At 57.8% G+C, this 24,962-nt stretch overlaps 2 protein-coding genes across 4 annotated transcripts in view; both read right to left on the bottom strand.

Annotated features, from left to right (window-relative positions):
• Positions 1-752: 752 nt before the first annotated feature.
• Positions 753-15,581, bottom strand: NCCRP1 (NCCRP1, F-box associated domain containing). Its single transcript, XM_032841787.1, is given in 8 exon segments — positions 753-1,188; positions 1,313-1,333; positions 1,335-1,452; positions 2,051-2,146; positions 2,738-2,789; positions 2,875-2,937; positions 3,571-3,918; positions 15,569-15,581. Coding segments are annotated over 7 exon segments (789 nt in total). The 5' UTR covers positions 3,869-3,918; positions 15,569-15,581; the 3' UTR covers positions 753-1,047.
• Positions 15,582-16,379: 798 nt separating this feature from the next.
• PAK4 (p21 (RAC1) activated kinase 4) overlaps positions 16,380-24,962 on the bottom strand; it is a 41,616-nt gene continuing 33,033 nt past the window's right edge. For 2 of the 3 annotated variants that reach the window (XM_032841784.1, XM_032841785.1), the window contains exons 4-10: positions 21,882-22,331; positions 21,221-21,667; positions 19,726-19,859; positions 19,469-19,595; positions 18,235-18,360; positions 17,339-17,473; positions 16,380-16,902 (exon numbers count right to left, since the gene is read on the bottom strand). In XM_032841784.1, the coding sequence (XP_032697675.1) occupies positions 16,747-16,902; positions 17,339-17,473; positions 18,235-18,360; positions 19,469-19,595; positions 19,726-19,859; positions 21,221-21,667; positions 21,882-22,331 (1,575 nt within the window). In that variant the 3' untranslated portion in view covers positions 16,380-16,746. The remainder of the gene's footprint in view (positions 16,903-17,338; positions 17,474-18,234; positions 18,361-19,468; positions 19,596-19,725; positions 19,860-21,220; positions 21,668-21,881; positions 22,332-24,962) is intronic. The other variant, XM_032841786.1, reaches the window with a different exon arrangement.

Genomic DNA, 24,962 nt, shown 5'->3' with positions numbered 1-24,962 from the left:
CTCATGCTGGATCTGGCCAGAGCCCGGGACTTCGCAGTTGTTACAGATTTTCAATCTCTTCCCCCCAACACATGAAAAAAATTGTAGCTCAAGTTTATCATCTGTCCCACCACCATCCCCAGCAATTATGGCCCTTGATAGAGATCTTGATGGCTTTGGGGGGTACTCTGGAGGAATGTGGGGGTCTTGTGGGGAGGAGAGGTATGGGGACCAGCTCTGGGGGAGGTGAGAATTTGGGGTTGGAGGGGGAAGGGGAATGTGGAGAGCATCTGAGAGGACAGAATTGGAGCAGAGAGGTCAGTGGAAAGGCCAAGAGGCTGTAAACTGGGGCTAAGTAAAGAGACCAGAGGTCGTGGCGGGAGGTACACACGGCACGGGCGTTGCGAGGTGCTTCAGGATAAGGGTTACAGGACATGCCTGTGGGATATGAACTCAGTGTCATTCTGAGAAGCAAAGACCAGGGAAATGCTCGGCATCCTCACGCCTGTGAACTTATTCACCAATCAGCAACGATTTATGAGGCACCTTCTGTCTGTGGAGCACTAACTTGGGAAGAAGAGGTTGCTGCCCTCAGCCCTCATGGGGCTCAGAGAGCGCAGAAGAAACGCCAGTCAGCCATTCAAGGGGGTGTGAAGATGTCAGGTGGGAAATCAAGGGCCAGGCAGGAAGCAGAGGCCTGGGGGGTGGTAAGCAACCAAGGAGAAGCTGAAGGGTCATGAAAGTGGGAAGGGAACAGGGGGCGGGGGTGCTTCTCCACACATCGGGGAAGTGTGGAGACAACAAGGCAGAGCTAAAGGGCCAGGGAGGTGCTAAGGGCCAGGGACTCCTGAGGATCAAGGAGGTGCTAAGGGCCAGGGACTTCTAAGGGTCAGGGAGGTAAAAGAGATGCTAAGCGGTCCAAAGGGATAAAGGAACGAGAAGATATTAAAGGGTCAGGGAGATGCAAAGGGTCAGGGAAGTGCTAAGAGATCAGGGAGGTGCTAAGGGATCACACATTATGGACCAGTGAGACAAAGGGTCAGAACAGGCCGGGAGTTGGACAGCCAGTCACTCCCTGAATTGCACAGACACAGAGGAGTCTGTCACCCTTGTCCGCCGCAGCCCGCCAGGCTCCCTCCGGTTCTTGGTCTTGTGCAGGAAGTGAACGAAGCGCAGGCCAGGGCCATACTGGCGGAAGACGTGGGACACCTGCAGCGGGGTCAGGGATAAGTCCCGTCAGGGACCCGGGAACCCTCCTCTCCTACCTCCACCCTCTCTGAGGTCTTGGGACACGGACACGTGGCCAGGGTTGGTGGCCAGGGCAGAGCCTCACCTGGAGCCAGCGGCCGGGGGGGGCCCCGCCCAGAGGATCGGGGGGCCACGTGGTGTTGCGCAATGACTGAGCGGCGGTCAGCTGCCAGCAGCCAGACGTGCAGCTCGTAGACACACGTGTCTAGCCGGCTGTCCTCGTACCTGGGGGTAGGGTCCAGACCTTCAGCTGCCAGTGCAGCTCCCATGTCCCCACCTCGTCCCCTGGCCCTAACACCGTGCAACACATGCTCACTGGCTTCCACTCTGTGCACCCAGGATGGCTAGTGTGGGCAACACAGCCCTGACCAAGGTGGCCCCCCACAGTGCCCCTGTGGGAGTCATATAGCCTGGTGTGGGAAACAGACCTGTCACCAGACAGTGACCATCCGGAACGCTAAGGGCTGGGATGGGGGGAGCCCAGGGCCCTGGATCATACGGCTTCTGAGCCAGCTGGGGGGTGGTCTGGGAAGGCTTCCCGGCAGAGCCACGTATAGCAGAATCCCAAAGGATAAGGAGGAATTTGTCTAGAGAGCAGAGGGGGAGAAGCATCCAAGAATGAAGGAACGATGTCCAGCGAGGTGCATCTCAGAAACTGGAAGTCTCAGAGGGAAGGAGCTAGAACACTAGGCGGGGCTGGATCCTGCCATGACACGAGGGTCTTGGTGGCAAGCTCACACCAGGGGAGGACAGATGAGGCTGGTGCCCTGGGAAGCCCTGTGCATGACCCCGCGGGGCAGGCGGATTGGGCAGAGGCGCATACCAGTCCATGACCGTGATGTCTGGCTGCTCATCATCAAGGAGCTCCTCCCACAGGCCCTCGGCCAGAAGGTCCACACACTGCTGCTTCACCGTCCAGCTGTGAGAGAGGCCATGGGGAAGGTGAGGTCTGGGAGCTGCTAGGATTCTTGGGAACAGGAAACCTCGATCATGGTGCCCTCATGGAGACACCAAGGGCACCCATGGTTGGGGGCTGAGCACTTACTCCCCCCTTATAGCCTCAGCTCCCTCTTTTCCCCCCTGAATGCCAGATGGTCTGAACCCCATGATGCACATGAGCAAAGTGGCTCAAGAAGGGAAGTCACTTGCTTAAGGTCAAGCAGCAAAGAAGTGGCAGAGCGGGGCTCCCAACCCAGGCGTGTGTGACTCTGTCCCACCCAACCTGCAAAAGCAGGGCTCAGTTTAATGGAGGGCAGATGGTGGCCTGGGTGCCTTCCCCCTCCCAGGGAAGAGGTGGAGAAGAGTAATGGTGACAGAGGTTATTTATTGAGCACCTACTATATGCAAGCTGGGCCCAGCCAGACCCTGCGCTGTGTTTTAGGAATGTTCTCTTTTATGACAAACCCTGGGTACGGAGCAGGAAACTGAGGCCCAGAGGGGCACAGAGGCAGTTTCTCCAGGCCCTGAGGTGAGAGATTGGGGCAGGGCCCCAGGGGTCTCTGCCACCCACCTGCGGTCATGCTGGAGCTTCTCCGTCCTAATGTACCAGCCGCGGAAGTTGCCTGGCAGGTGGAGGAGCAGAGGGTTAGAACTTGCCCATTCCGCAGGGCCATTCATACCCCATGGGCTGAGCCCACAAGCACTTACCCAGAGTCTCCAGGGGCTGCTGGGTGGGACCAGTAGGGGGTGCTGGCTCATAAATGTTGATGCCTGAAATGCACGGGGGAGTGGAGCCTCAGGTGGGCTGAAACTGCCTCCAGCCCTTCAGCCTGCGCCTGACTCCCTCCCCCCAGGGCTCTGCCGGAAGGGCGGGAATCTGTGCCAGGACCAACCTGCCTGGCAGGGATGTGTGAGTCAGGGCCCGGGAGAGTCCTGAGAATGTCCTGGGGCAAAGGAATGGTGCAGTGAAGAAGGAGGGAAGGAGAACAAGGAGGAGGGCTTCCTGGTGAGACCGAGACAGAGGGACAGAGCGAGAGGCAACTAGAGAGACAGAAATACATGTGGAGGGAGGCAGGGAGAGAGAGGCCGACAGACAGGATGAGAGAGAGAGAGAGAGAGAGAGAGACAGACACCATGAGAGATGGGGACATATGACATAGAAAGAGAAAGAGAGTGATGCGGGGCAGGAAGAGAGAGCCCCAAGGAGACAGAGGGGGACACAATGACAGAAGAGACAGGAAAGGGTGTAGAGAAACAGGTTGAGCCCAGGGAACAGACAAGAGGGAGCAGACAGAAAGATGAGGAGACAGACGGTCTGAGCGAACTGCACGTGGCAGAAGGTGGAGACTGGGCAGCAGTCTGTCGGTGGGTCGGGGTGCCGCACCTTCCCGCACCTTCCCGCACCTTCGGGGTTGGGCGAACGCAGCAGGTTGCGGTAGAGCGGCCGCTGCAGGAAGAGCAGCTTCCAGGTGAGGCGCGGGGGCAGCTCCAGGCTCCCCCCCGGGGGTCTCCACTCCTCCAGCAGCAGCTGCCGGGCGTAGGCCTCCGTCGGCTGCTCGGGCTGGGGGGTCCCCGGGGTGTCGGGGGCAGAGGGGGACGGCGGCGACGGCGGTGGGGGCGGCGACGGCGGCTCCCGGGGGCTGGCGGGCTCGTCGGCCTCCATCCCGCTTCCGAGAGCGGGTCTGTCGCTTTCCTCCTCCATCCGTGGGCTCCGGGCGACTGTCCTGGGCTCCTCCGCAGGCTTGGGGTTAACTGGAGGCGGGAGGGGCGGGGCGCGCCAGCGGGCGTTTGATGGGGGTGTGTGTTAGGGGAAGGCTCTGGGCCTCCAGGCCCTCCACCCTCAGACTTAGGAGTCGGGGTCCCCAGGTCCCTGCTTGGTCGGACCAGGAGCGCAGGTCATCTCCTCCGCCAGGACCCAGGAGTCCGGGTCTCCAGCCCCTATTCGGTTTCCCAAGTCCCCTGCCCCAGTTTCCCCAGGGCCCGCTGAGGGCTCAGGCACTGGTGGGGGGATGGGGTGTGACCAAGGAGCTGATGTCAGGGCTCCCTGCCCTCAAATGAGGTCCCTCCCCCTCATTAAGATCCGGAGTGGCAGGATTAAGAGGCTCATTAAGGAAGAGCCCCTCTTGTCCCCACCCCCACTTTCATCCAGGGGTAGGAGGTGGGGGGATGTCCTGTTTCTGCTGCTTCCTCCTGTGCCATCACCTGGGACACGCCCTTGGGACCCCGACATTTCCTGTTCTGGAAACCGAAGTGGAGGGCAGAGAGACGCTCAGAGGCACAGAGATGGGGGGACCCCCAGGGAGGCACTGAGATAGCAGCAGATAGGGGTGCAGTAACCCCACCTGGGTTTTGGGAGGTGTCTGTATCCCTTCCCTCTCCCCGGGGGGCTGGGGAAGAGGGCACAGCTGCCAAAGCCTCTGCCCTCAGAGGTCCTGGTGATTTGGGAGTGAGGGATGGGGCAATGGTGGGGGCAAGAGGTCGGGGTGTGGAGGAAGTAGGGTGACCAGGAACCTGTAGGGCCAGATGCCCAGGGCCGCATCCTGCCCCAGCCACATCCCACACCCGGCCCAGCAAACACGGGCATGGGGTTCCACGTGGATCACCCACAGCAACCTCCATGGTGAGCGCTTTCTGGGTACTCAGTGTGTGCTGTTCTAGGTGCTTCCCAGTTCCAGGCATCCTCCAGCAATGGAGAGGGAAGTGGGCGCCTCTCTTACCACACTTTATTGACCAAGGAAAGGTAACAGCAGACAGGCATGTGTGAACATGCGCTCCAGCGTCCTGCTTGCCCCCGCACCAAGGTTGTGTGGGGTGCTGCTTTTGTTCCCATTTTGCAGAGGAGGAAACAGAGGCCACCCTGGCAGGCCTGCTCCCTTGCTGCCCTAGATAACCCCCTTTGCTTTCAGGCGCGCTTCCTGCCCCAGATTCCTGCAAGACACAGACACATGCCTGGGACACTCAGAGTTGAGCTCACGCCCGAATGAATCTACTCATGTAATTGAGGGCTCCCTGTGGGCTGGCATGATCCTGAGTAATTACCTCCATCTCCACATCCTCCCTAGGAAATAGATGCTATTGCCATACCCATTTTGCAGATGAGGAAACAGGCACAGAGAGGTTTAGTAACTCACCCAGTGCACCCCAGGGCTGCAGCCCAGATGGCCCAGGAAGTCCCCAGGAGATGCCCAAACACTCACCCAGCTCAGAGCACATGCAGAACTGGAGACACTCCCCCAGCCACCACAAACACACAAACACACACCCATGGCTGGCCACCAGCCCACCTGTCTTGCCCATAGCTGCAGCCAGAGTAGCAGGAAGAGGGGCGAGGGAGGAGGAGGAAGGGCAGAACCAGAGCAGGAGTGTCTGATGAGGGAGTCAGTTGTCCCCAGGTCAGAATCCAAGGCAGGGAGTGGCCTGGAGCAAAGAGCGCGCAGAATGGGGTCTGCACCCCTCCACCTGGCACCTACCCCTCCCCGGCCTGCCATGGTTTCCACACCACATTTCCCATCATCTCTGGAATTCCTGGGGTCCTCACCCCCTTCTGTATCTCTCTCTCTCTCTCTCTCTCTCTCTCTCTCTCTCTCACACACACACACACACACACACACACACACACACACTCACACACGCATCCACACACACGGATGCAGTCACAGGGCAAACCCAAGTAGTCACTCCCCCACTAAAACCCAGTACAGCTCCCCAGTGCCCTCAGGGGAATAATCCCTGCTCTTTGGCTGCCTTTGGAAGCCTGGATTTCTGGTCCCTGCTTCCCTGACCTGTTCTTTCCCATCTTTTTGCTCCCAAAGTTCTTTCTACCTGGAAGGACTTAACCTCTCACCTACATGCCCCCCACCCCAGACTCAGTGGTCCTAAGCTTTACAGCATGTCAGACTCACCCAGGATGCTCACTCAAAATGTGTCTTCCCAGGTCCCACCTGGAGTTGGCTTCGGTCCCTCTGGGGCCCAGAATGGAAAACTTAAGAAGCCACCTCTCCTGCACCTGCCATACTATGGGAAATATTGTTATTTAAATCTGAGGAATGCGGGGCATAACCTGGGCCCTGCAAAGCCAAGTGGATCTCAGACATTCCCCACCCTGTCCAGCTTCAAGTGGCGAAGGTCCTAGCGTGGGGACCTGTTTTCAGAACAGGCTGAGGCCTGGCCAACCAACGTAACACCACCCATTCTCATGGGTCACGAAGGATTCAGAGCATGAGCAATGGTGGGACCACTTTGGAAAAGAACGTGACAATTTCCTATAAAACAGATATCCAGGGCATGTGACCCTAAAAAAAACAAACAAAAATGAAAAAAAAAAAAAGAGATGCCCTCCCATCCTGCACCATGGGGGCCATCCCATTGCTCCCTGGATTTAGTGAGAGATGGGAGTCCGTGTCCACACAGAGGAGCGCACACGACACTTCCCCCCACCAGTGCCAAACTGAGAACTGGGAGCTGGTGTTGGGCTCCCTGTTCTGTGGGGAGCCTGTTTCTTCCTCTCCCTTTGCTCCCCCCGCTTCCTGGCTTGTTGTCTCTTGCGCTCCAGCACACGCACTCTCTGTCTCTCACGCTCTCAAGAAGTAGAGAGAGGAAGAGAGTGAGAGTGAGAGCGAGAAAGGGCAGGGGAGGGACATACACAGGGCACAGACACCGTGCGCAGACACTGGGCACAGACATGGGGCACAGACACAGGGCTCGACCCCAGGACCCTAAGATCATGACCTGAGCCAAAGTCAGATGCTTAACCCACTGAGCCACCCAGGTGCTCCAGGAGTTCTGGCTTTATGGTGGTGGTTACATGGGAGAACATTTGTCAAAACTCACCAAGCTATACATTCGAAACGGGTGTGTTTTCTTGCATATAAGTTATACCTCAATAAGGCAAAACAAAAAGAATACAGCAACTCTGTCTCCATACTAATAAGAAAATATCTTCAAGCCTATTAAGTGAAAAGAGCAAGATGTCCAACAGTGGTTCGCATAGGCTGCTATTCGTGTGAAGAAAAAAATAGGGACAGAAAACAAGGATCCCTAGTTTCCCATCGCCTTTCTACCTCTTGTTCTTTAAACAAATACTTAAGTATTAAGGAATAATAAGTAATAATACTTATTAAGTAATACTATTACTTACAAGCCCTGTGCATCAGGGATATAATGGTGAAAGGACAGACAGATTCCTGTCCCCATGGGGCTTCTAGGCTTGTGTAGGGAGGGATGGACTTCAAAAAGTCAGGGAGCAACTCGTTAATTGACAAATGGTATCAACGCTTTGGAGGTGAAGAACAGGCTGTGAGGACAGAGAAAAGGAGCCAGAAGCCTGTTAACTAGGGTAGTTAGGGAGGACTTCTCGGAGGAGGTGATGTCTGAGCAGAGACCTGAAGAAGGCAAAAGAGTTGAGCATGTTCCGGCAGGGAACAGAAGTGCAAAGGCCGTGGGGTGGGACCAAACTTAGTGTGTTTGGGGAACAGCAGGGAGGCCGGAGCAGAGGGAATGTAGGGGAAATGAGATCCACGAGACAACGGGGCAGCTCCTAGGCTTATCTTGGAGGTAGGTAAGTGTAATGCACTCTAAGTGAAGATGGGAAAGGAGGAAACGTAACTAATCTCTGGCTGAGAGGGGGTCCGGGGAACAGCGAGGAAGGTGATGAGCCAGAAGGTGGCCAGGGCCAGAGTGAGATCATGGAGTGGCTGGTAGAGGACAGATTCAGGGTCTCCTCTTGACTGGCCTTGAGCGGTGGACAGAAGGTGGTCCCATTATGCAAGAGGGAAAGATGGAGGGCAGAACATATGGGATGGGGGGACAGGAAATTGAGCATTCCATCCAAGATGTGTTAAGCATAGGACATCCAAAGGGACAGTGCCAGGCAGTGACTGGATGTATGTGGCGGGAGTTCAGAGAGAGGTCAGGGTGGAGACACACCTGGGAGGCATCGCCATGTCTCCAGGTGAAGAAATGAATGAGCTATAACAGTAACAATAATAATAACAATTGTGGAGTGCTCACTCTGGGCCAAGCACCGCTCTATGGTATTCCATGATTTTATTTTTTTAGATGATATTTTTAAGTAATCTCTACTCCCCATCATGGGACTCGAACTCACAATCCTGGGATGAAGAGACACTTGCTCCCTTGCCAAGCCAGCTGGGCACCTGCGTTCCATGTGCGTTAATCAAATGCACCCACTATCGTAGGTATTGTTATTATTAAACCCACTTTAGTGTGAGGGAATGGGGGCACAGAGAGGTAAAGTGACTTGTCCAAGGTCACACAGTGCGGAAGTGGCCGAACTGGGATCTGAACCCTGACAGGCTGGCCCCCAGAGTCTGCATCCCTGGGCAGGGCAGCTCAGTTTGGAGTCCAGGCTCCTCACGCTAATGTCTGCCTCCTGAGGTAATCCCTCTTATCAGCCATCTGGCCATGGTTCTGCTCTCCTTAGAACCCTTCCAAGTAAGGTAGCAGTCACAGGTTCTGGGGGTTAGGATGTGGACGTATCTTTTTGGGGACCGCCATTCAACCCACAGTGGACACGGATCCCTCCGAGGACAGGAGCAACGTTTTGGGAGGCAGAAGAGCCTGGCTCCATGGTTCTCAAATTTGACTGGCTGTCAGAATCCTCTAGAAAGCTTGTTAATCACGGACATCTGGGCTCCAAACCCTGCTCCCACCCCGAGTTTCTGATTCAGTAGTTCTGGGGTGGGCCGAGAGATGATGCTGGTCTGGGAATCCCACACTAAGAACCACTGTCCTGGTGGTTCAGAGGGTAAGTTAGGCTGCCTGAGCTCAACAGTCCCCACACTGACCCTGTCTGTCCTTTGGGGGAAGAGCTTCCCTTCTTCAAGCCTTAGTTTCCCACCTGGGGCTAACTCCTCCCTGCACAGTGCTACCTGCGATGACCCACACTCTCCTTTCACTCATGGTGACCCAAATTTTGGCTGGTTCTTGACCCTCCAACTTCCTTTCTACCTCAGGGCCTTTGCACAAGTTGCCCCGGTGCCTACCAAGCCTTCCTCTCCATGCTTCTGTGGCTGCCTTCATCTCCATTCAAATGTCACCTCTTCATAACACACACCCTTCTGGCTTTATTCTGCCCAAGAATACAACCTTGCAATTGTTCACCATACATAAAAATACATCCCAGCCAAGGTCAATTTCTCACCCTCCTGCTATTCTCTAGCGTCACACCCTGTTCTTTCTTTCTTGAACTTAGTGTGATTTATAAATACCTATGAGTATGTGGATCTGTTCACTTGGTCATGAACTGTGTCATCCCATGAGAATGTCAGCCTTGCCAGGGCAGGGCCTTGGGCGGGTCTGGGTTTTTTTTTGTTTGTTTGTTTGTTTGTCTGTCCCCAGCTCAGGTCTGACAAAGACTGGTTCCTCTGTTTGCTGAGCAGGGAGGACAAGAAGGCTGGGTCCAGGCAGGAGGGGAGGCTCTGTCTGGTTGAGAAAGCACGTCCAGCCTGCCTGAGTCTAGCTCCCATAACTTCCACTCCAAAACCAGTATCGCCCCCCACCCCTGCCCCAGCGCCCAGTCCTACTGGTAGAGAATGGCGGGGTTCTGGAGGGCAGGTACCTGGGGGCTTTGGGAAACAAATAGTGGGTTTTCCACTGGGGCTGCAGGGGGTTGAGGAAGCCCAGCCAGGTTGGGCCGGAGGCAGGGGATGGGAGAAAGAAAGATGAGCTGGGTTGGGTGCTGTCTTCCCCAAGTACGAACCACAGGGGTCTGGTGGAGGAGGTGGTGAGCCAGCTTCCTCCTACAGGGGGCGACAGAGAGGCAGGGATGAAATTGGGGAGAAGGAGGGAAATGGGAGGGGGTTAGAGGGAAAGAGGAAGAGGGGACGGTGGTGTGGAGGAAAGCAAAGAAAGACAAAGAGAAAGAGACCAGGACGAGGTTGACGAGAGGCGGGGAAGAATCTAGAAGGTTAGAGACACCGAGAGGGCATTACCTGGGGCAGAGGGCAGGCGGAGTCCAGCGGCAGGTGGGGGAGGAGACAAGACAGATGTATACCAGATAAATTTGCCCATATGCCAAATATAAAATATATGCAAGATCTCTACTGTGGCATTGGTCAAAACAGCCGGCAGCTGCCAGCTTCCCGGCATCCGCTGTCCGTGGCCTGGGACTGTTTCCATAACTCAGGGCTCACATGCCCCGTGGAGGATTACTCCAGCCACTGACCGGAGGGAAGTTGCTGTTGCCATCCCAACAAGGAACCATCACCAAGACACAGTGTTAGGGAGGAAAAAGCAAGACGTAGAAGGATGTGGACATTATGCTAACATTTGTGCAAAGTGGGACACAATCTGCATATGCATGTAGGTCTTTCCTGGTCCCTGGATACATTCCCGGAAGGAGATGCGAGAAACTTCTACCAGGGGCCACCTCTGGGGACGGGGTCTGAGAAGAGAAGCAGGGAATGGGGGAGGGAGGGAGGTTGATTTTGCAACTTAACCCCTTTGGAATCTTCTGCATTTTGCTCCGTGGGTTTGGGTCACTGCTCAAATACTAAGTGTGGTTAAGTGATAGAATAAGGGAGAGACAGAGAGAGACAGAGAAAGTCAGAGACAAAGAAACAGGAAGAGAAGGATGGAGGAAGAAAGGGAGAGAGTTTACCTTTGTTTAACCTGGCAGGGTCCCAAACTTCTGTAGATGCTGTCCTGACTCACTCCCAGCCTTCTCTGAGCTTCCTTTCAGGGTCCTGGCCCTGGTCAAGTTGACACTTTCCTATTGGGTCCTGTGGCCCGTCAGGTAATGAGGGGAGCCCTGCCCAGTCCTGGAGGCTGTGGCCTGAGGATCTGCAGAGACTGGGGAGGGGTGGGGGCGTATGCTTGGGTTCCAGTCCCGCCTCTTCCCCCTGCCAGCTGTGTGACCTCAGGTTGGTGACTTCGTGTGTTCGTTCCTCAGTCTCCCCCACTGTGAAATGGGTTTGAGGAAAGTGCTTGCTTAGGGGACAGCTGCTGAGTGGGTGGTGTGTGTCTCCTAGAGTTGCCCTAAGGAATCGCCCCAAACCCATCGGTTTAGGGGGGCAGAAAGGTGATGTCGCTCGGTCCTGGAAACCCAAGTCTGAGATCAAGGTGCCAGCAGGGTCTTGTCAGCCACCTCTGAAGCTCTGAGGGGAGACTTCTTGGCGTCTTGGAGCTGCCAGTGCTGTTCGATCCATCCCGCAACCCTCCCGTGTCCGCCTCCCCCGGGCGTCGCAAACGTCCCTCTGCTTTTCTCTTCTCCCCCCTCTTTTTTTCCTTAAGATTTTATTTATTTATTTGACAGAGAGAGACAGTGAGAGAGGGAATACAAGCAGGGGAAGTGGGAGAGGGAGAAGCAGGCTTCCCGCCGAGCAGGGAGCCCAATGTGGGGCTTGATCCCAGGACACAGGGATCAAGACCTGAGCTGAAGGCAGATGCTTAATGACTGAGCCACCCAGGCGCCCCTGCTTTTCTCTTCTAAGGACATTGCCGCCCCACCCCCAGCCGGATAACCCAGAGTGATCTCACATCGCAAAATCCTTCATCACAGCCTCAAGGCAAGGGCCCTTTTTATCCACCTAGGTTTGAATTTACAGGTTCCAGTGGCAGGGGCACCATTCAAAGCACGAAAGGGTTAAATGGGGTAAACTAGGTGCTCAATGAAGCCCTGGACACTGTCTTACTATTTTTTTTTTAAGATTTATTTATTTGGGAGAGAGAGGGAAGCGGGGAGGGGCAGAGGGAGAGAATCCCCAGCAGACTCCCCGCTGAGTTTGGAGTCCTACTTGGGACTCAGTCTCACAACCCTGAGATCCTGACCTGAGCAGAAATCAAGAGTCGGAGGCTCAGACAACTGAGCCCCCCCAGGTGGCCCCCTTACCCCCACTTACGATCTTGAGGTATGTTAGCTCTGCCCTTGATCTTGCTGGGCCCACAGATACTGTTCGGCACGCTGAGTTGGTTGCCTATCTTTAAGATTCAAGAACTGTCACATGAAAATGGGGATTTCTTGGGGCACCTGGGTGGCTCAGTGGGTTAAGCCTCTGCCATCGGCTCAGGTCATGATCTCAGGGTCCTGGGATCGAGCCCCAAATCAAGCCCTGCATCAGGCCTCTGCTCAGCGGGGAGCCTGCTTCCTCCTCTCTCTCTGCCTGCCTCTGCCTACTTGTGATCTCTGTCTGTCAAATAAATAAAGTCTTAAAAACAAAAATCACCTGGATAATTTTCCTTTAAATACCTGTGACCTTGCCCCAGTCCACACCCTTTGTTCATAGGACAGACCTTCAGCATGACCTTCAAGGCTTTTATTCCTCCCGAAGACTCCTCTCATGTTCATTTATTCTTCCTCTTTATTCCCTCTCTCTCCTCCTTCCCCACGGGGAGCCATTCTATTATGTAAATGAGTCACCTTTTTAAATCTTGAAAAACGGGTATTACAGTTTTATGTTCCTAATTTGTAATCAACACACGTGGCCTGGTATAGATCCTGACTTTACTTTCCCCATCACTGGTCTGGCTCTCCCTCCCCATGGGCACACTTGGTCCCTGGCTCCCGAGGACTGCACTGGAGTCCTTGCCGTGTGGCCCCTGTGTCTCCCATTTGCTGCCCTAGAGTGGACACACGGCACACAGGCCACCTCCAGCTCCCACCCCATAAACACTGCTGCAGTGAACATCCCCATGTGTGCTCCCCCATAGGGTCCCATGATTTCTTTGGGAAGGGATTCAGGAGTGGAATTATTGCGAGATGCATACATGCGATAATTCATTTGACTAAACCAGACTTGAATTTTTACCAGGCTCATGGTAGAAGGACAGTGTGTTGAAATGTGCCTTCCTCCGATTACCAGTAAGTTTGAGCCCTTGTGCACACCCTGATTGGTCTTTTGGGTTTTTTTCTTCTGTAAGTTGCCTGTTTATATTCTTTGCCCATGTTTCTATTTGGGTTGCTCTTTTCTCATTAAAAAAAAAAAATCTGATACATGTTAGACTCTGAAAAAAAATTTTTCCCCTTTCTGAAGCCTATTACATTTGGCCATGATGTCCTTCTTTGAACAAAAGCTTTACATTTTCACAAGTTCAATTAATTTTTTTTTTTGACAGTTTGTTCCACTGGAGTTTTAAGAAGTCCCTCTCTGCTGCTGGTCATCAAGTATTTTCTTCTGTCACCTTCATAGTTTGTCTTTTAGAGGATGTTTAATCCATCAGAGAAACTTTCTCCAGGGGAACTCAGATAATGAAAAGTTCTCATATCTAAACAGTCTAGTTAGTAGCCACTGGTTACATGTGACAGTGGAGGCTGTGAAATGTGACTAGTGCTACTAAGGGACCGAACTGTTTCATTTTATTTTGTTAATTTAAAATTAAATAGCCACATGTGGTTGGTGGCTACCTTCCCGGGAAGCACAGAGCTAGGGTTCTTTTGTCGTGATGTTAGGGAGCCCGTTTTCCTTTTCTCCAGAAAAATGAACCAATTTCCCCAACACTATTATTAAACAATCTATTTTTCCCTCCTTGTTTCACGGGGGCCAGCCTTGTCATATATAAAGCTCATCCTTGAATATAGTTGGGCTTGCCTCTGGGCTCTTCAGAGAAACCCGGGGAGTCTAGGTTTAATGAAGGTGGAGAGTCTAGCAGAGGTAGAGAATCACAATTCTACAGTATTAGAATTTTTAGTCAGACACACAGCCGCCCAGAATAAAGACTACGTTTCCCAACCTCCCTTGCTGCCGGGTTCAGTCACGTGACGAAGCTCTGTCCAATGAGGCAACGGCGCAACATCCGGGTCATGTCCCTAAGGGGGCGTGGCTGCCTCTTCTCGTCCTTAGGACCCATGATTCAGCCTGGGGTGTGGCCTGGGAATCTGCATTTCCATAAAGTTCCCAGGGATGCTGCTGGTCCGGGAACCACGCTTGGGAGAACCACTGGTCTGACTTGTTTCACTTACTCATTTTGAGTCTCTGTAAACACACCTCTGATCTACAGGTTAATACCTCCCGGGCTTCCCCTCCTGGGCCTTTGCAGCTTGGAGCACAGCGCCCCCTGCTGCCGCTGAGGTAGCACTCACTACTTTGTGTGGGACGCCGTGCGGTCAGTACCATCTGGACAAAGCCGGTCCCCAGGGCCATATCGCCGCTGGGGCAGGTGTCTGTTCTTGCTCCGCCACACTTGCCCTTCTGAGTGCGCTCTTGTCCCCCCGACGCCTGACGCGGACTCCCTCGCCGGCTGGGATCAGTGGGGGTATGGGGCCTCCGGGAGCGCTCTCTCGAGGCTACCCAAAACCATCCTTTAAACTGCAGTGACGGCAATGGAAGGTGACAATCATGGTTGAGTCCCCATGAAGCTGAATGTTGGCTCCTCCACCAGGTAATGACCTGGCAAGGGACCTCCTGTCCCCCCCCCACCCCGGAGGGTGGGGGGGAGGGGAAAGATCCTTCACCCGCAGTGGAACGTCCTGGAGCGCCCCCAGGGGCCCAGGGAGGCGAGGCCCTCCGGTTGGGAGGGCGGTGGCTGTGTGCCACCCTGTTCTTCCTGGGTTGTGGAATCATGGGCGTACCAGCCTCTGAAAATGAGTCGGGCTGCTATCCTTTCCCTGTTCTCTGGAACAGTTTGTACAAGGTAGGAATTGCGTGATCCTTCAGTCTGGTGGAACTCATTTGTAAAAGCATTCAAGCCCAGGGCTTTTTCTTTGGTGTGTGTGTGTGGGGGGGGGATGTTACTTTGGTTTTTCTTGTTTTCTGTTTCTCCTTATACCCATTTTGGCAGAGTTCTTCCCAGAGCTTAACAACTCCACCCAGGCACCCAACACATTCAACATGGCAACAGCTGCTTCCCTGGGGATGTTTAGACCTCTGAGTCCCCATCTAGACGGAGCCTGTTGGTGGCCAACTCCAGGCACAGACACGGCACCCCAGCCTTGGGGACCCAGGGCCCGTGGAGAGGCGTGCTCTGGAGTGGGCGCAGATAGTGTACCCGAGCCAGCATCTCCGCACGTCTCCCGCCCACACAGCAGGCGGAGGTCCCTGGTGCCAGTGGGTGGTGGGGTTTGCTGCTCACGCTGCACTTGTCCCCAGGGAGCTGTCGGTGGGCCCCCCCCCACCTCTTGGGTTCTGGGGGAGACACACAGAGTCCAAGATCACACCAGCCTGGGGTGCTCAGTGCCCAGAACACAGAAGCAGCACCGTCCTGAAGATGCCAGCCAATTCCTTTCTCCCCTTGTGGAGACCCAGGCTCAGCCTCCTGGGAACTCGATTTGGAGGGAGGGATCTGGCCTGTGGAGTATCCCTAAGGCTGGCTGTTCCAGATCCATCTGCCTCCGTCGAGTCCTCAAAAGCCTACCTGCCCCCTGACCGATTCGCTGAACGACCCATTTACTAACATCAGTTCATCAAGGATCCTTCCTACCCCCCGAACCATGCTCAAGACAAACAACCTTTAAAACAAGATTCCAGCAAATCTTCGATTTGGCAAACTGGTCACTGCAGCACACGGACCCTGGGGGACTGGCTGTTTGCAGGCCAGGGGGTGAGTCTGGGTCCCGTCAAGGGGGGGGGCACTACGGGCTGCTTCGACCTGGGGCTCCCCACCCCCCCAAGACATGACCCTTGCCCTAAGATGGACTGGAATCCTGGGGTTCGCCAGCCTGCCCTCTCTCCGTCCTTGAGTCCCTCCCCCAAGTCCCGCACCAAGATGACCCGGACAGGGAGGGGCCACTACACACACTACACGCACACGCAAAACAAGAAAACATTTTAATTGTAAAACTAACTTGAGGAAGGGGAGGGGAGAATGGGGCTGCACCAAAGGGCTGGGAACCTGATTCTTCAAGCAGTGGTTCTGTCCCTGGTGCTGCCCCAAGGGGGCAGGGACCATCTGTCCCCAGGTTGGGACAGGGGCTAGTGTTATAAAATGACAATATAAATAGACTTCTAGAAAAGAGGAGGCTGTCCAGGTGCAGTAGTCATCTGCAGAGGCTGGGGATGGCAGGAAGCCCTGACCCCCGTCTCCCCAGCAAGCCACCGAGAGGGGGTGCAGGACTTGGGGAAAAGGCCACTCTTCAGACATTCATGATCGACCCCCGCAATGGCTCGGGGGGGGCGGTTAGGGGGCTGCGCTGTATGTCAGGCAAGGCCTTAGAGACACCCACTCGCAGGCTGGAGGACAGAGCAGCTGGACCGTCTGCACGGGTGTGTGTGCACACATGCGTGCGCACGCACACGTGCATGCACACACACGCGCGCGCGCCTCTCGTAGTGTTCTCTCCACCCACAGCAGCCCCCACTGCAGATGATTTCCAGTGATAGGGGGGCTGTCTGTCCTTCCTGGAAGACAGGAAGACACAGGGAGGGACCATCCCGGAGGGTGGGGAGGCTGGGAACCCTCATTTGCTTCCGCAAGTCCCTGTGTTTTGTTTTTTTTTTTTTTAAAGTCACAAAATCAAACCTGGAGTTCAGTAGTAGGGTCCTGCACGCTCCCCGACCGCCGACAAGGAGGGCGGTGCCACATGGAGTGTATCCTGGGTGGGGAGAAGTGGGGGCCTCTCCCCGACTGGCCCGTGGTGGGACGGGGTGACCCAAGGGGCTCTTTGGTTCAGGGACAGGGCACTGGGCCTCATCTGGTGCGGTTCTGGCGCATGAGGGGCACGATGCTGGCGGGCGGGCCCGCTTTGGCCAGGAACGGGTGCTTGAGCAGCTCAGCCGCTGTGGCCCGCTGGGCTGGGTCCCGTACCAGCAGGCGGTCCAGGAAGCCCTTCAGGGAGGGTGACACCTTGGGGAGGTGGGGGAGAGAGTCAGGGATGGGTCTGAGCACCAGCTCCACTGCTCACTTGCCACTGGGCCCCAGTTTCCGCCTCTGTCAAATGGGCCTACAACATCCGCTGCCTGGGGGTAGGGGCCAGGAGGCCCCAGGTGTCTAGAGCTTGGCCCCAAGGAAAGAAACACATCAAAGACCCCAGGGGCTCATTTCTTCTCCATTTTCAAGGTTTGCAAGGAGGTGACAGTGGCTGGGCCCCAGAAGCACCCCTCTCTTGCCAGGCGAGCCATCTACCCAGAAGGCTCCTCTCCCTGACCCGGCTATGCCAGCCAGCCGAGGCTCAACCACTGGGGGACGGTAGGGGCTCAGGGAACCTGGAGGGGAGGAGGCGGGGAGCCCTAAACAGAGGGCGTGTCCCCCCCCACACACCAGCTGCCCCCCGGGGGCCCACCTTGTGCAGGTTTTTCAGTCGAGGTGGCACATTGTCCCGAATCATCTTCATGGCTTTGAGGGGGGGCTCGTTGAAGTAGGGGGGCTCCCCATCCACCATCTCGATCACCATCACCCCCAGAGACCAGATGTCTACCTGCAGCGGGAAAGGGACAGGAGGGCTGAGCTGGGCTCGTTGGGCTGGTGCTAGGGGAAGCCACAGGGTGGGTGGCTGGTTCTGCCTTTGCCTCCTCCACCTGGAGTCCTTGGGCCCCAAACATCCTGACACCCAACTTGCCAGACCCACAAGCTCCTCCCCCAGGGAGCCCTCAGAAGGGTTCTGCCCACCCGGCACCCTCCCTCCCTCGCTCTAGGGAGCATTCAGGGTCCTGTGGCCGGTTGCCTAAGCAGCATGGTTGGGACACAGTAACTGGCTCAGGAACTGAGCCAGTCAGAGCCAGAACGACGACTTTTACAGGCAATAGCCAGGAGCACCCCGGTACTCACAGGCAGGGGGATGGGGTCCCAGAGTTGCCAGGCCAGCTCTGCCCTGACTAGGGGAGCACCTGCCTGGGTGAAGACTACCCGGGCCAAGTCAGGACTGGGGAGGGACAGAGCACAGGAAGGCCGGGCCTGAAGCCTGTCACTCGCCCCTATGTCACAGTTCTTGGGACCCAGCGCTTTCAGGTTTTGCTAAATCTGAGCGGGTTTTGTCAGCACCAGGCTGGGCTCATCAGGGATGGGTGCATACACGCATGCCTCCCTCCTCTCCCATAGGACCATCCCCAGTGACCCACCTCCCACACCGAGCCCCACTCAACCCCCAGCCCCACTCCACCCCCAGCACTCCTGCGGCTCCAGACGGTCACAGTGTAAACCTGTGCTGACAACACGACAACCAGGCCACCGCCGGTTTACCTCTGGCCCATAGGGAAGGCGAGAGATGAGCTCTGGGGCCATCCAGTAGGGCGTGCCGACCAGGGACTTCCTCCGTGGTACCTCCTTGCTGACTTGGGCGCAGAACCCGAAGTCCGAGAGCTTCACCTGCAGCGGGGTGCAGGCAGTGGGGGGCGGTCAGAGGTGTCTACCTACTCAGTTCCCTGGCCTTGGACGTTCTGTGCCTCCACGGGGCAGCCTAGAGGTTAGAGCCAGACCACTGGGTCCCTCTGCCTCCTCCCAGAAGGGGGCCCTTAGGTGTGTCACCTCCCCATGGGAGATCACACCGTGTACCTTCCTGACAGGGTCTGCCCTGGGGCCTTTGGGGTAAGTGGCCTGAGTCCTAGAGGTTCCAAATGTTGCGTAGGGGGGCTGAGACCTCAGCTTGCTCCCAAAGCCCTTGCCTGGGCCCCGGCGTCCCTGAATGCAGCCCTGGCCCAGAGAGGATGACAGCTGTGACTTACTCTGCTAACCACCACATGCCCAGAACCACACATTTCCACCTGCTTGGGAGCCACGGGCCCCCTTCCGATTCCTGAGGATACGTGCGGATCTTCTCACCCCCATGAAACGTATGCACACGGCGTGCACACAACTTCAGGCTCACAGATGTCCCCCAAACACATCTGTGGACAGCTTCAGGTGTTCGAGGATTCCAACTGAGACTCCCCATGAAAGAGAGCCCACCCTGACCCCTATCTCTGCCCAATGGCTTCACTTCCCTGGGGCAAGGCAGGCGAATCACCAGCGAGAACTTGGGGACAGTCAAGGACTCCCTCCCACTGAAAATCACGTCCACTCTTGGAGTAGAAATGCAGGTTCTGGGCACTGGGGGGCTCATCCGTGGGCCTGAGTCTGAGCCTCAGTCTGAAGAAGCGGAGACAGGAGCGGGGTCCACGGCCCACAGCCACGTACTCAGCTGGGAACAGCTTCTTGGTGGAGGAAGAGCCGCGGCCAGCACCCCAGCTGTCTCTTGGCCTCCCGGGGCCCAGTGCTCGACCACAGCTTCCGGCACCCTGGGCCAAAGGCGCAGCCTCCTCTGGCCTGGGCCCCTCCGTGACTGCATGCACAGAGCCCCCCGCTGACTGGGTCTGATTCGGGGCTGTTGGCCTGAGGAGTGAACAAACTTCTTGCTCCTCAAGCCGCCGAGCTGGGGGTCAGGGATGGAGGGGAGCCAGGGAGAGGCAGAGGGAACCCAAGCCGCCCCGCTCCTCACCCTGCCGTCGTGGGTCAGCAGGATGGAGTCGCTCTTGATGTCGCGGTGGATAACTCCCTGTGCATGGAGCACGGCCAGGGCCTGAAGCACGGCCAGGCACACGGCGGCGATCTGCTCCTCGTTCATCCTGTGTGGGCTGGGGGTCAGCGACCGGAGGCCCGAGGGGAATGCCGCCCTCCTGGCCCAGAGACATGGCCCCAACCCTGAGGGGCCTGAGAGGACACAGTGGCCCCAGGGAGCCTGGGGTCTGGCAGTACCTGGTGTGAGTGACGATGTCGGTGAGGGCGCCGCCCTCCAGAAACTCCATGACCACCCAGAGCTCGTCCCCGACCAGGTAGCTGTTGTACATCTCCACCACGTTCTCGTGCTGGTAGTCCCGCATGATCACCACCTGGGCACCGGGTGGGGTCAGCACCGCCGGCCCCTGCCGCAAACCCAGCCACCCCCCAAGCCTGCCTCCTGCCTCCCCTCCTGCCTGAGCTGGGGCCCTGCCACACCAAAGGCCCAGCCCACTTGTCACTCCCGCTCCTTGTCACTGTCATTTGTCACTGCCCTCCCCTGTGCCAAGGCCAGGAGACCCCAAAGGCAGCTTGAGGCCTGATGCCTGCATTGTGGGGGTTCACTGCCCCCATACTCCATTTCTGATCCTGCTCTCTGACCAGTCCTGAGCTGGTTGGTCTCTGAATGGCCCTGCTGACCGGGCCGGTGTAGGGACAGGGGACGAGAATGTCTAAGCACGGGGCTGAGTCCGCGGGACAAGGAGGTACCAGCCAAGGGCAGAGTAACAGGCTGGGGGGATGGGTTCAGGGAAGAAAAGCCCTGGCAGCAAAGCCCGGGGGGAGATGGGAACGGGACACTCACTGGGGTTCCGCTGAAGAGCCCACGGTGCAGCTGCAGCGCGGGGAGACTAGGGGGCCGGGGAGGGGTTACAGGGACAGCTGAGAGACCAGGAGGAGGCAGTTTCGACCACCTCCAGACCTGACATCCCGGGACTCCCGCATTGGAGTCCAGGGGCTGCTGCCAGCCCGGATTCCTCTGGGGAAGGAGCCAGGAGTTGGCCTTTGTAAAAAGCTGGCAGATGCCACTGGGAACCCCAGCCAGAGACTGGTCACAACCAAGGACCTAGATGGGAGACCTCAAACGCCTGCCAGAGGCCAGGCCCATGTCCTGAGGACACTGACAGGTAGGATAGGGGAGCTGCAAGGGTCAGTAAGGGGGGCAGAGGGGCAGGCCGGCAGGCCCAAAAGAGCCCTTTAGCTGCTGCGTGGGGAATGCCAAGGGGTTACCCAAGAGGGGACGCCAGGGCAGAGCCGGGGGGAGAGGATGGGCCTGCACGGCAACTAACGGGCTACGGTGGGAGACGGAACCGGGGAGGGGCAGGGCTGGGGGAGAGACTCTGGGGGCCAGTTTGGGACTCGGTGGGTATGAAGGACCTGGAAGTCCCACGAGGGCAGGGCTGAGGGGCTCTGGAGTTGGGGCTCCAGGGAGGCAGGGGTGGGTATGGGGCAATGAAGGGGGGAGGTGACAGCCTGGGGACATGTGAGGAGACAGGCTCAAACGTAGCCCTGGGAACCCTGGCACTGAATGGCCTTCTCCCATCCTCACCCTTACAGGAGCAGGACCAGCATGGGCCTCCAGACCAGCTGGTAGAGGGCAGCAGGAGGAGGAGGAAGGAGGGGCCGGGAGGGCACAGGTGGGGGCCAGGAGGGGCCAGGAGGGGCTGGGAGGGGCTGGGACGGGCCCGTGGCCTACCTCATTGAAGAGGAGCTCGCGCCTCTGCTGCTTGCGCAGGTCCATCTTCTTGACCGCCACCAGCCTGCCTGAGCTGCGCACGGTGGCGATGCACACGATGCCTGTGGAGCCCTCGCCGATCTTGATGAAGTTGTCCAGGTAGGAGCGAGGGTCGCCAGGGTCCACTACCAGCTGCAAGGCAGCCCGGAACTGCTCGTGCGACACTCGCTGGGGTTCCCGCTGTGGCGAGCGGGGCCCGGGGGGCCCGGGGGCCGGGGGCCCGGCAGGGGTAGGGGCAGCGACAGGGCGGGCTAGAGGAGCCAGCTGGGGCTCAGAGGCATGGGGACCCAGCACTCCTGGGCTGGGGGGTCCACGGGTTCGGGTGGGAGGCCGGGAGGAGGAGGAGGACTGGGGGACCGCCAGGCCCCCAGCCGATGGCCCGTTGGGGGCCAGGCTATGAGGCTCCCCCTGCAACAGAAAAGACAGGCAGCTGTTAGTGGAGGGGCAGGGGGCCAGCTCTGCTCCCTGTGTGGGAGAGGGGCCCTGTCTGTGGGACAGAAACATGGCAGTCAGGATGGAGATGGACAGTGGGCTGGGCATAGGCTGGCGCTGGTGGGCAGGGAACAGGGGACATTTTGGACAAAGGGGCGGTGGGAGGTCCCGGGGCAGGGGGACTGGTTACCTGGACGCCCCGGGCCGGGTGGTCCGTGTCAGCCCTCGGGTATGTGTTAAAGGGCCGACCAGCTGCCGCTTTGGCCCCACCAGCCAGACCGGCAGGTTGCGGGGTGCCGACGTCAGGCCCAGAGAGGGGGCGTTTGTCCCGGGAGGACTCCTGGGGTCCTCCTGAGCCCTCCTTGGAAGACTTGGGCCTCTTCTCTGGCCCCACCCGCCGCCTGTCACCACTGCTGCCACCCGCTTCACTGCGACCGGCACCCCGGCCTTGGCTGCCCGCCTTCTCTGGGGCTGCTCTGGCTGGCTCTGCGGGTATCCCGTTTTCCTGGCGGGCACGGGCAGGTGGCGGGGGGCTGTCTCTCCGCAGGGAGTTGGAGCGCGTCACCGACATGTTCTCAAACTCGTCGAGTAGCAGCGTGAGGGCCCCATCCTTGGCGCCTTTGCTGCCCCGCACGATGGTCTGGGGTCCAGGGCAATGGCGGGATGGGGGCCGGGCAAGGAAGAGGAGGACACAGGACGTGTATCCGACACACAAGGACAGGACAACACAACACACACACAGAGACAAGACAGAGACGGAATGAAGAAATGCCATGGGGTGATGATGGGGCGGGGTGGGTGGGGGTGGCACCAGAGGGGCCCCTGCAGCCCCTCCCACACCCCCAAGTGGTCTGGTGCAGGAAGAAAGCTGAAGGGGTAACCTCCCACAGGTCAGGCTGTTGTCCCTGGACTGGCCAGTCCCCCTAAAAAGCATCCCCCTGTCTCCCCTTCTCCAGCCTGGGGGCAGGTCTCTGCCTTGTGGGCGGGAGGGAAGGAGCGCAGAGCCCATGCCACCCCATAATCAGTCCTGGAGAGCTGCAAATTACAGGATGCTGGGCCCAGGGCCCGGCCTGGACTTCCTCCCTTGCTGCCCGCCAGGGCTGTTAATCCTAAACCCATGCTCTGTCCCCCAGAAGCCAAGGGTAGAGTACAGGGAGAGTCAGAAAGGACTGGGCCCGAAGTCCAGGAGCAGTGGTGGCAAATGGGAATTCCCACGTGGCCTGGTGAATGTAACATGTGCCCTGAATCCACCCAGAATCCACCCAAACTTCGCCTGCCAAGCCCAGCACCCTGATCCTGGTCACGGCCGCCTCCTCCCTCAAATAGAGTCAAGGCCTCCAGGAATACACCCCCCATCTCCCATTCAGCTCAGGGCACACAAACTTCCTCACTGCTCCTCAAACATACCAGGCACAGGCCCACCTCAGGCCTTTGCACTGGCTGTTTGCTCTTCCTAGAACATCTTCCCCCTCAGCTCCTTCCCTCCTCTCCTCTTCCAGGCCTTTGCCCGAACTCAGCTTCTCAGAGGGAACCTTCCGTTGACCACCCAGAGTCTAAAATGCCAGCCCCTAACACCCCCTATTCCCTTTCTCTGCAGCCCTAGAAACCAGCTGTCCTGATGCACCTGTCAGCTGACTGTCACCTGCTCCTCCTGTGATGTCCATGAGGACAACTTTTGTATTTGCCTGTTGTTCTGCTCTTGCTAATCTCAGTACCTAGCACGGTGTCAGGTATGTGTGCACAGCGTGCTCAAGAAACATGGGCTGAGCCAGCGGGGGAGGGAGGTGGGCTGGGAGGATGTTGCAAAGAGCGGAACACGCAACCCCGGCCCTCTGCTCTCACTCACAGGCCAGTGGCGATGGGGGCCCAGGGCTGCCACACATCCTCAAGCCACGACTGCCTGCCTCCACCGTGCATGAAACCCACCTCCAGCCCACAGAACCCCAGGGGCCGGCCCTTGTCTCTCCCTCCCACGCCCTGCCTCCTGGGGGCCTGGCTGCCTCCTTGCCTGGGCACCCTGTGAAGCAAGGTAGACAGACACCTGCTCAGGCCCTAGTGCTGGAATAAGAGGCCAAGAAGGCTGGGGGCTGCGGGAGGGCCTGGGAAGACCTGGCCAAGGGGAGATTCCCAGCCAGGGGCAGCAAACACGTACCCACAGGGGCCCCAAGACTCTGCTAGTCCCCATGGCCCCTTGTGTGGCCCTTCCTGGCAGGCATGGGCCCAAACAGGACTCACGGCTGGCGGGCCAAGCAGGGGCTAGATTTTCGGGGGTCCCCTAGGGAGGCCACAGCCATCATGGAGGAGCCCCAGGGCCAGCTGGGGGACGGAAGCGAGGCAGGCAGGGTGGGGCCGGCAGGGACAGAGGAGCCAGCACCCCGGCCTGCGGAGGCAGCTGCCACCCCCTCAGCCCCTGCAATTAGTCAGCAGAAGCCAGAAATACAGCCTCGGATGTGAAGTCTCCGTTGCTTTAAGCAGCAGGAAAGAGTTCAAAATATTCAAAAGGCCTGCAGGAGAGGCACCGAGACCTCAGTGGGGCCGCGGGATGGAGCCCATCCTGGTTAGTGTCCTCTCGCTGGGCCCCGGAGACGGTAAGTCAGCCGAAGGCCTGTCTCCCGCCACAGGCCCGCTGACCGGCACACCCATCTCCATCTCCAGCCCCAGAACAACCCTGGCTGCGTGCCCCTGGCCCTCGGCCCTTCCTGGCTCCCACTGCCCCTGGGGTGAAGTCCGGCCTTGGAGTCTGGCTTCCCAGGCCGGGCGGGTTCACACCCTGCTACCAGCCGGCCTCACCGTGCCATGCCTGGGCGCCGGGACTGCACAGATGGCAAAGGGGGTCTAAGAGCCTGGACTGTGGAAACAGACCGTGGTTCAAATCCCAACTCCTCCCTTTTGCTCAAGATGGCCAGAAAACCACCCCCCAAACCAAAAAGCCTCCAAGGCTTCCCGTGGACTCTTTCCTCTGCTAAAAGGCTCTCCTTGCCACAGGACTCCTCCCTCAGCTCTCAGGGCACAGCTCAGGTGTCCCCCTCCTCCACAAAGCTGGCCCAGACTTGGGGACGGGGGCAGGGGAGGCCGAGTCAGCAGCTCTCTGGGTGCCCCCAGCTCGGCCCTACCATGGGGATCTGTCCCTTGCCCAAGGACAAGTTTCTGGTACTCGGGATGGGGCCATGGAGCCCAGGGAGAGGAGGACAACTCAGAGGCTGGCGTGGGGGGCTGCTACTGGGGTCAAGGTGGGAATCAGTGTTGAGAGGCATGGGGAGGGATCGGTGGG

The sequence above is a fragment of the Lontra canadensis genome, unplaced genomic scaffold (assembly GCF_010015895.1).
Source record: "Lontra canadensis isolate GAN:19392208 unplaced genomic scaffold, GSC_riverotter_1.0 scaffold125, whole genome shotgun sequence".
In the NCBI taxonomy this organism is placed as follows: Eukaryota; Metazoa; Chordata; class Mammalia; order Carnivora; family Mustelidae; genus Lontra; species Lontra canadensis.
The sequence above is the reverse complement of the archived record's forward strand: the minus strand, read 5'-3'. Positions and strand labels throughout refer to the sequence as shown.